Source organism: Abrus precatorius, unplaced genomic scaffold, assembly GCF_003935025.1.
Source record: "Abrus precatorius isolate BTA unplaced genomic scaffold, Abrus_2018 Scaffold3, whole genome shotgun sequence".
In the NCBI taxonomy this organism is placed as follows: domain Eukaryota; kingdom Viridiplantae; phylum Streptophyta; class Magnoliopsida; order Fabales; family Fabaceae; genus Abrus; species Abrus precatorius.
The window spans coordinates 14,789,949-14,801,147 of NW_020874373.1; the positions used below are offsets into that span (position 1 = coordinate 14,789,949).

At 30.7% G+C, this 11,199-nt stretch overlaps 1 protein-coding gene across 1 annotated transcript; it reads left to right on the top strand.

Moving 5' to 3' along the window:
• The first annotated feature begins 3,903 nt into the window (after positions 1–3,903).
• LOC113861991 (binding partner of ACD11 1-like) lies at positions 3,904–10,780 on the top strand. Its single transcript, XM_027495135.1, has 8 exons — positions 3,904–4,149; positions 4,287–4,390; positions 4,521–4,596; positions 5,530–5,601; positions 5,680–5,745; positions 6,172–6,512; positions 6,799–6,922; positions 7,158–10,780. Exons 1-8 carry the CDS (start codon positions 4,135–4,137, stop codon positions 7,176–7,178), a joined length of 819 nt encoding a protein of 272 aa, XP_027350936.1. The 5' UTR covers positions 3,904–4,134; the 3' UTR covers positions 7,179–10,780.
• The last annotated feature ends 419 nt before the right edge of the window (positions 10,781–11,199 follow it).

Sequence of the window (11,199 nt, forward strand, 5' to 3'; positions counted from 1 at the left end):
TCTAAAGGGTGAACTACCTTCCACTTCAAAGAATTGCAACAATTTTATGCTATTGGATGTGGGTGAAAATTTGTTCTCAAGTCCAATACCATCATGGATTAGAGAAAGTATGTAGCAACTGATAATCTTGCGCATGAAAAGGAATCACTTCTCTGGAAATCTTTCCATCCATCTCTGTTATTTAAGGCATATTCAATTGTTTGATCTTTCAAGGAATAACTTATCAAAAGGAATTTCGTCATGCTTAACAAATTTTGCAGCATTGTCTAAAAAGAGCATTAACTCAACTGAAATTCAAAGTCATGTATATTAGTACAATAGTACTTATGTAGAAAATTATGGTACTATTACTAAGGATGATTATACACTCAACATAATGTTGATGTGCAAAGGTGTGGAAGATGGATTCAAGGATCCACAGGTGAGACTTAAGAGCATTGATATCTCATGCAATAGTTTAACGAGTGAAATACCAAAAGAGATTGGATATTTGCTTGGATTGGTTTCTTTGGCAAAATTTGTTCTTCTCATTCCTTAATTAACCATCTTGTTGTGTTTGATTTGTCAAACAACTCTCTCTCTCTCTCTGGAGAAATCTCTTTTGGAAGATAGTTGCATACCTTTGATGCCTCTAGTTTTGAAGGAAATCTTAATCTTTGTGGTCCACAACTCAATAAAAGTTATCCTTATGATGAGATACTAATACAGCCTCAAGAATCAACAAAGCATGAAACATATGATATTTCAGTTTTCTATGAAGTATTATACATGAGCATGGGCATAGGATACTTCATGGGTTTCTGGGACTTATAAGGATCAACACTGTTTTGGAGACATTAGAGAAATGCTTACTTGAGGTTCTTGAATAGATTGACAGACTATATGCACAATGGTTGCAGTGAATGTGGCATAGGCTCAAACGCTAAGGGGTATGTAATTCTAATAACTTCTTTCTTTGAAGTTTATCATGTTTTGTTATCAGTTAATGTTACATAAATCAATAATACTTATAGATATTGAAAAGTAGAGTAATTGTTTATTCTTTTATTCATGCCACTAACAATCTGCTGAAATTTTTTTAAAAATATCTTATGCAAACCTCAACTTGATAATTATCATGAACAACATCAATTGTCTTTCCTTTGTTACTATTATTAACTTTTTCGCCAATTATCACTACATCCTTAGAAAAACATAGAGAGCATAAGGTAGATACACTCATAGAAACATTCATACAACAAAATGTTTTATTCAAGGCAAGTGAGAGTAATTTAATTAAAAATATAATTCTACTAGAGAAGACTCTAAAAGAAAATGCTTAAATCCAAAACTTAAGAACATTAGCATTGACAAAGTTTAGGTTCAAGTTCTATATTTTATTCAATGGATCAATTTATAGTTTGTATTTCTTTTACTCTAATTCTACATTTTTAATAAATAATGATACTTCAATTAACAGATTTTAATATCAGATATTTCAAAAGGAAAATTAAATCTGGAAATTACTTTTACCACAAAAGAAGGCTACAAGCAAGGGGAAAAGGAGGTTGCGAAGATGAGAACGAGAGGTTAGAGAGCAAAAAAGAAAATAAAAGGAAACACAGAGTTGCGGGAGGGGAGGGGAGGGGTGCTACGGGAGCGGGAAAGGGAAAGGAGAGCTATGAAAGGGAGAGACAAGGCTGGTGGGTTAAGGGAAAGGGATGGGGAGCTGCAGGAAGAGGAAGAAGAGAGGAAAGAAAAAAGTTTCACCATTTTTTAATAATTTTTTAAATAAAAAAAGTTTACGTAGAATTAAATAAACAACGTTTAACCACTTCAGCACCACATAGGACATCTCTGTTAGGTTATGTAATAGAGTTAACCAAAAGACTAACGTGAGAAGAAAAAATCATACTTTAAGGATGAAAATGAATAAAAAAAAGTTAGAGAATAAAAGTAAATTTTATTTTAAAGTTAAAAGACAAAAAGAGTAATTTTACTTATAATAAAATTTTATCTTCAACTTGTTTTTTAAAGTAACTTTTTTTAAACTTTGAACAAATTTTTAGAAAAGTATGTTGAGACACTTTTTTCAACTAATTTTTACACTTTTAGATCTTGTAAAACTTGACAAATTTCCTTAAAATATTAATTTTTTGATTAAAAATAGGATCCTTTAATCTTTCTAAAAAGTCTTAAAAAATTATTTTCATTTTAATTGAAGCAAGTGTTTTTTATTTTTTTTATTTCACAAAAACTTGTGCAAAAATAAATAATTTATGATCATCCAAATTTTAGTTGAAACATATACTTCCAACTACAGTTTTTTAAGAAAGAAATATTAAATTTTTTCTTATAATATTTTAGAAAACACCCCTTAATAATATAATTTTTTTTTCAAACATAGCACTGTTATAACTTAAGAATTTTTTTTTTCTCAAATAGTTTTACTATATTAAAAAATGTTTTTAATTTCTGTACGAATGGTTTATTTAATGACACTAAAATATAATAAAATACTGATATAGGAAATAAAAAGTAAAATTTTTAGCTCACCTTTGTTGAGAACGAAAATACAGAGAGGGCTTGGAAGTGCGACCTTTTACCATTTTTCCAGAACATGACGTTATTCGGTATGAATTGTCCCAAGTCGCACGACTCTATTATGAATTTTCTTCTCGATAAGGACATTGATGGCGTTAGCACAATGTTTTTCTATCTTAACACCGAATGTTGTCTATTTGTCTACAGTTAGCATTATTGCGATGTTTTAATGATGTTGGTTATTTGTTCTGTAAGCAGCCACTTGGTGGGCTAGATAACTAGATTCCTTATGCTATTTATTGTTTGTTCAAATTTTTTATTCATGGTAAATTTAATCCAGTCTAGCCACACACACACACTTTTTTTTAAGAAAATATTTTAAACCTTAAATATTATTTGCACAATAAATAATTTAATTATTTTATAAAAAATTATTTCAGACATCCATCTCATTTAATAATTGATATTATATATATTTTTAAATTCACTAGATAAACCTTTGGCTACACAAAAATTATCTTAGATATTTTAGTACATTGGCTACGTAAGATTTAAACCTGAAGCCTTTGCAAATTACTTAAAAACCTCGTCATTAACCCAATTTTTGGGTTTCTTAAGATTTGGTGTCCTTCTCGTCTTGCAAAAGTAAAGGTTACATACAGCGTATAAAATAAGTGCGTGTTAATTATTATGGTTAAGTATTTATTGTCACTTTTATGTAAATAATTTCTGTTTAAAATATTTTAAATGATAAAAAACACTCTCACCCAACAAACTTATTTTTATAATTATAATTTATAATTATTATCACTTTTTAAAAAATTATAATTATTTTAATGATTTAAAATGTTACCGTTTACTCCCCCACGCATGGCATTGCATTGTATATGTTTGGACTAATAAACAGCAATAATAATCCTTTTTAATCATTCATATAAATTTCCCTTGGAATAGTGCTTCTAACATTTAAGTTGGGATGGTCACTTTTTATACATATTTAAAAACAATAAAAAATGCTTTTGGGACATTAATTAAAATATTAAAAATACTTTATTTATTTATTTATTCATGTAATACTTGAAAGATAGTATTAATTATTACTTTTTAATGATATTCTTCTATTGATATAAAGTTTTAAATATAAAAAAGACTCACTAATAAAAACAAATTAAAAAATTATTATTAATTTGTATAATTTTTAATTTAAAAATAAATAAAATAAATATGACATTATTAATATATATTTTTTACAATTATTTATTTATTAATTTATAACCAATATTTTAAGAGTACAGCTAAGCAAGACTCTTGTATTTAATCAATAAAAAAAGTTAATCAAGAAAGTTATAAACAAGTAAAGGGACAATTACGGAATTAACGTGAGAATAACTGCACCGTTCTAAATTCCCCTTCTGGTCTTAACCTCATGACATGATTACATTGACACAATCATACATTCATTCTTCTTTCTTCTTTCTCTCTTTGTTCTTCAATGGAACTCTATTCTCTTCAGTGACTTCAAATAAAATCACTCTCAACGTACCACACACAATCCTTCTCTTTCTCTCTTGAAGGTTCAGAACAGTACAGTTCTCGCTACCCCAAATAGCAATGCAGGTAACTGAGGTAACAAGCTATTATTTCTTCTTTTCGACTTCGAATTCAAAATCCCATCTTTTTTCTCATTTCTTCTTCTACGTGGAGCCTTATTTGAATTTCTGTTTCTGGGTCTTTCTCTTTTTTTCTTTTGACTATTATTTCAGACGAGGACGGTTCAAGTCAAGCAGCTTTCAGATCTAGCTGGTGAGAGAGAGATTCATGAGTTCTTCTCCTTTTCTGGAGAAATTGAACATATTCAGATCCTGAGGTGGCTAACTTGTCTACCCAATTTATTTTCTTTCTCCTTTGCTATCCTTTTTATTTTTAATTTTTTCATGATTTGCTGAGAGAAGTTAAATCCGTATTATAGTTGCGTTTTTTGTTTCTGTTTGTTTCAGTGAACATGGGCAATCAAAGACTGCGTTTGTGACATTTAAAGATCCCAAAGCACTTGAAATTGCATTATTGTTATCGGTAATATTTCTATTCTATTTTTATAATTTTGCTAGAGCTGTGGTAAATTATAGAGTTTGATTTGTAGCCATTTTTATAGCAACTATTCTTAGAAAATGGAAAATAAGTTTTCACTTGGTGTAGGATTTGAGTCCCATGTTTTGAAAATGGTACTTAGCAATTTTGGAAAGGATGATTAGACAGTGAAGGGAATGTTTTTAACTTTTTTTTTTTAACTCTTACATTGGGTTTAAGTCAGTTCATTTTGAAACTTAGAAAGTAGCATTATTTTTTATCAAATTATAGTGACTTAGTAGTGTTTGCAGCAGAATTTAAATAGAAGTTTCTGTTTTGAGTTCAATGATGACAGTTTCTTGATTAGAATTAGCATAGTGAGAAGCATAGGCATAGTGTTATGGTTTCTTAGTGGTGCACATCGTGGACTTGAATAACTTTTATTATTGAATAATTCTTCATGTTGCCATGGTAGGTACTTGGTACTGGGATGTGTTGTAGGATTGCAAGTGTTGCTATAGGTGGTTAAGAAAACATCACTTACATGGTAGCGTGGTACTATGGGGTATCAAGGTTCTGAAAGACAACGTCAGATAAAGTTGAACTCTAGAAGGAAACTAATAAGAGTGAAATCCTTAAGAATCAAGATCTCTTTTTTATAGCTACAGTTAAGTAGATTGCTAGCATAGATAAGTTCTCTTGTACTTTCAGTATATTAGGCTTTATGCTCACATTTTAATTAGAAAAGACAGTTTTCTTGCCATTAGACTTCCAAATTACCGAGCCTAAAATTTTTTATTTGGTTGCATTAGAAGGGCTATATTTTCTACAGTGTCTATTATTATATATTTATTATCATTGAGTATCTCTTCCTTTTCTAGCCCGTTGTCTAACATTTCATGGCTTGTTAGACTGAAGCTTTTACTGTCATTTTATCAGGGAGCAACAATAGTAGACCAGATTGTAAGTATAACTCCCGCTGAGAACTATGTACCAAATCGTGAGATGCAGGTTAGTATACTGAGAACTCTTATATGGTATAAACATATTGATTTGAAATTTCGAGCTTATCAAAAGTAATTTATGCAGGAAGTAAGGGTGGTGGAAAATGCTATAAATGTGGCTCCTTCTGAAAATGTCTCATTAAATATTGAGGTAAGAATCAAAATCCTGATTTAAGATTTAGCATGATTGTTTTTTCCTAATAGCTGTGCTCTATAGGCATTTGAAGTTGGCTAAAATGGTATTGATCTTGTTTATATTTTCAATGTTTTATTATACCAAGGGCATTGTTGTTCAATTTGACTGTGTTTTGAATGTACCGGATTACTTTGACATTGCAATTCTGACAGAACAACTGTTTGAGAAGAAAGTCCTAATCATTACTTTTTTTAAGCATGCCAATGACAATCTAACTTTGTTTAGGGCTTCTTGAATTGTATCATTGCATTACTTGCGTACAATCTTCAGTAGTTCATCCTGTTTATTTTGTAGCTAGGCAATAATTACTAGAAGTCTAGAATTCTTCACGTTTTTTTTGTCTAATTGATCTTATGGTATACTGTACTACATCCCTTTCAGGAGGAGAAAAACAACCATACCAATGGAAAAATGTACCTTAGTAGAGCACAAGATGTGGTTACAAGTATGCTGGCAAAAGGTTCAGCAATAAGGCAAGATGCTGTGAACAAAGCTAAAGCATTTGATGAAAAGCATCAGTTGACTGCTAACGCTTCTGCAAAGGTCATTTCATTTGACAAGCGAGTTGGACTGACAGAGAAATTGACAGTTGGCATTTCTGTAGTGAATCAGAAAGTGAAGAATGTGGATCAGAGGCTTCATGTTTCTGATAAAACAATGGCAGCAATATTTGCAGCTGAGAGGAAGTTGAATGATACTGGATCAGCTGTCAAAACTAGCAGGTATGGAATGGTTGAATTGATACATGATCTCTTTTTGTGCCCCTGGATTTCTATATATGGAAAGCATTGTGATTTTGTAGTAGGACCCAACAGGGAAATACAAAATAGTAAAGGAAAGAAATTTAGATGTTTCAATAGTTCCTACCTGGATGAACTGTTGGTTGGAGATAAATAAAATATATATAATATGCACGATACTTGCAACTTAATTTGACCATTGATTGATTATTATTTGTATGTTGATGAAAAGATACATATGTTAACAACTTGCCCTTGTCGCGTGCAGATACGTGACTGCCGGAACAGCATGGTTAAATGGTGCTTTTAGCAAGGTGGCAAAGGCTGGACATGTTGCTAGTACTAAAACTAGAGAAAAATTCCATACGGCTGTTTCAAACTTGACGGCAAAGGTTGGATTTGGATGCATTTGCAATGTCTGTCTGAAAGATGGAAAAAAATTAATTCTTTTGTTAAGCAAAGCGTATATTGAGTGGAATAGAAAATTGTATTATTGTGTGTGAGAGTTTATATATTGGTTTGAAGAGGAAGGGAGAGGAGCTAGTTTGAATTCCTACCTTAAATACTTGATTGTCAAGTCTGATTGATTGAATCCTGTGTGATAACATGGTTTATTCATTGATGCAGGAACCTTCAGTAGCTGCATAGGTCAAAATTTTGGTAATCAGAGTAACTTCATCAGGTCTTTCAGATCATGTGTGTCAAGCAAAATGGTCTTCAGAGCATGCCCTGCTTTCTTCCTGTCCTCCAACAGTTAGATGAATGTGGCAAGTATGGTGATTCAATTCAATCCAATTTTTGTATTCTTTTGTCGCTGGCATTTTAGTTGTTGCTTCTATGTAATCTAGCATGGGTAATTTTGGCTTCTTTTTTTTTTTTTCTCTTTTTATGAAAAGGAAATTATAGGTGTGGTGCAACTTTATTTCTTATGTCAAAGTTCAAAAAATTAGCTGTGCATGTAAGACTTAACATCTTGTTCTGTCATCAAGGCTTCATTCAAAAATTTGTGATAAGTTATAATCTTGCAGACTACAGAATTTTATTTCCTTGCCGATGCAATTGATAAAAATGGTAAATAATTATGTTGCATTGGCTCAGTTCGTTTATCTGTGTTTCAAATTTCAAAAGGTTACATGGGTGAAAAATAACAAGTTCAGTCCACAATGTACTTTTGACCATGCTCTAAACACAATCATTAGGACCCTCATGCGAAATAATAGATTAGTGCACTCCGCTTTTGACCAATGTGATGGCTATCGTGTCGGGTAATCAAAAGGGTACTAAACATAAACAGACAAAATTTTGAATAATATAGTTTTAAATTATTAATTTATCTTTGAATTTGTATAGTCATTAATTGTTGTTTCACGTGCTTGCTGGGGCCCCTTTTTTCTTTTTGGTCAATGGTCCTCTATCATTATCTCTAATAAATTATTTCTTTAATTAAACGTCGCATTTGGATGCTCTAAAGTGTCTATATTCTGTAAAATAAAAATTCTTAAGCACTGTCTCTAAGATTGACTGAGCAAAATTAATGTGAGGTTTTCTCCTACCTACCTAACAACTCAGCTCAAACTGATGAGGACTGGTATTCTGTTTTGTTCGGAGTTCCAAAATAAGAGATGTTTTGTCAGCTTTTCTTCTCCCTTCCGTCCATTCTTTTTCCTTACTCCTAAAATCCTTCTCTTTCTGCCCTTTCTCTGTCTGTGCAAACTTTTCGAATCTCTTAAATAAAGTCTAAAGATACATGCACTGTAACCCTAAACCATAAATGTCCACAGTATTTATATTAGGATTTAGGGTGAGTCAATTACCAACTCACAGGATTATCAATATTTATATTTAGATTCAAAAGGAAGGACGAGGTCATTATAACAAGCACAAAGTAAAGAAAATAAAGCAAAGTAATAAAAAGGAGTAAAATTTAAGAATTTGAGAGTTAGAAGATAGAATCTTCCCAAAACCTCATTTCAAGCTGTCAAATTCTTTGAACTCAAGTTCTAACATACAATTAAAAATCTAGTCAAATTCACTATATTAGGCTATTTTAAATCCATAATAATTAGCTCATTTCTTTCACATTAAGAATCATAATTCATTAGGTTTTTTTAATTAGAATAAACTAGATTTAAGAGTTTATAGGATGACATAATCATCAATTGTTATTTCTAGAAAATCAACAACTATGATGAATTACTCCAAGATCCAATCCACTAGTTAATTTTTCAATTATTAAGTAAATTTGACATCAGTCAATGGTTAATCAATCTATAAAAACATTAAAAATAGAAGCAAACACTTAATTGAAAGAAATAAAGTTGAATTAAAATGTAAGAATTTAATATACAAGAAGTTCATATATTCATCATCCCCTAACCTAAAAACCTAATTCCCCATGATAGAAGAAAAGAAAATCATAAGAAAAAGAGAAAAGAAAAATCATTAGGATTTAATAAGTCTGCAACTTAATTCCTTAAATTTGAATATCCACCGACCCTAATGTTTGATAGATAGAATGCTGGAGAAAAGAATCAAAATTCTCCACTCCATGAAACTGGAAAAGTAAAAAAAAAAAAAACACTAAAAGTGGTGTTTCCAGTCTTGATAACGCTGGAGGGACAAAGATTGGCCTTTCTCCAAGAATAAGTGTGCCTGACACTGAAACCACGTTATTGCTACACACAACCATAATATACTTTTGTAACAATTTTCTTAGTTTCAAGTTCAGTTCTCTTGTCTAAAATTGAACTTAAAAAATTTTCATTGTTCCCTGGAAGGACAAAATAATCTAGAGTTAATACAAATTAGACAAAAATCTATCGCAAAAGCACCAAAAGAAATTTCATTTGCAATGATAGATGACATCAAATTTACTTATTTTCCTGAAAATTGTGCTCATACAGGGTAAAATAATGCAATTTATTACCTTAATTCACATAGTTATGTGTCATGTTTAACACTTATCAATGTACTTCCGATTCGATGCGGTTCAGGAATTAAAAGATACAAATCGTAGGGAAATATACGTTTTGTCCAAAATTGCTGTCGGAATCGCATGAATCACAAGAATCAGTGTTGAATTGTGACTTTTGTGGGCGGCACATCACACAACTATTGGGTCAGGTCAATGTAAATCGGTTCACTAAAAATCTTTTTAAAAAAACCCTTTTAAAAATTTTTTATGCAAAATTTGAGGTTTCGCTTAGTACTCCCTTGTGAGACCCACTGTTATATACTCAAAGATTTATGGTAGTTTCTTAATCTTTTTGCTTGTTTGCTGTTTAGGGAGAATGAAAGTATATCCATATAAGTTGTTAGCGAAAAAATTGTAAGTATTGTTCTCATACTTGTTGGAATAGAGTTGTAATGATGATACATCATCTATACGACTGTTTGAAGCTATACATAGCTGATTTATATAGTTACTTTTTTCTATATAAGTGTGGCTTATTTGAAAGTATATATGAATAATTTATGCGTTTACAACACTTTTTTTATGTTTTTGTGGCTATTGTAACTTGAATCTTTGTAATATATTTCATTTTATTAGTTATACAATGAAGTATAATTGTCATATATGCGCATCAACTTTATCAGTTTTTTCAACAATATGTGCATCAATACATGAATTCGAGGCCTTACACAACAGCCAACATGGAAAATAATATTTCAGATTTTATGTTGTTGGACTTAGAAGATGGACTGCGGGGCTCCTCAAAATGCTTTTACTCCGTTGAAAGTGGAAGTATCAACCGTGTGTAATGTGTATGCTAATGAATGGATTCAACTGATAGAAGGCAAAGTTAGCGACTAAAGATAATTTTCAATGTGGTGATAAAACGATTGGATTCAAAATTGGAATAAAATAGTTCTAAAACAATGTTAGGTTTTCCATAAAAAAAAAATTGTTAGTTTTACTTTAACTATCTATTGGCTTTTTCATTTTTATTCTTATTTCTTCTTGTGTTCTTGATTTAGTGTGCCCTCCAATAAATATATTGTCATTACATTCACATTCTCTGTATAAAATGATAATAAACGCATTGTAGTTGCATAGTTTCTAATAAAACAAGCAATGATGCATGTGCACTTTAGTTTCAACCACAAGATAAAGATGGGTACTTGAATATAAATTAAGAGTTAGACTCATATATATAAGAGTTTATCTCAAATTAGGTGAGGACTAAGTTTTCAATTTTTTTTTATTTCGTAAGAAAATGAAAAGTTCAGTTGAGAAGGTGCCTTCCAATTGTATGCAGTACTGATAGGCCCCTAATTTAAGGAAGAAATATATAGTAAAGCAATAAATAAATAATAGAGTGAAGTTGGAGGAGCATGTGGAGTGCATGTGTAAGCAATCAATCTCTTAAAATAAAATAAAATCTCCAGTGAAGTTATGGCTTTAGTGGACCTTCTAAAATGTCAAGATGATGTGCTTTTTAAGATCAATTTTAGGTACTATTAACATCTTAAAACTAAATTATATGAATATTTACAACAGAAAATGTCATAATTAATTTTCCCACAATTTCATGTATCAATATGGGCTACCAAAAAACAAAAATATACCAATCTGGACCTAAAGAATGCCAATTTTGTGGTAATTTCTAGAAAGAAAATAGTTTGGTATCTTTCTTCTGTTCAACAATGTCAATGACATTTCTTGAAT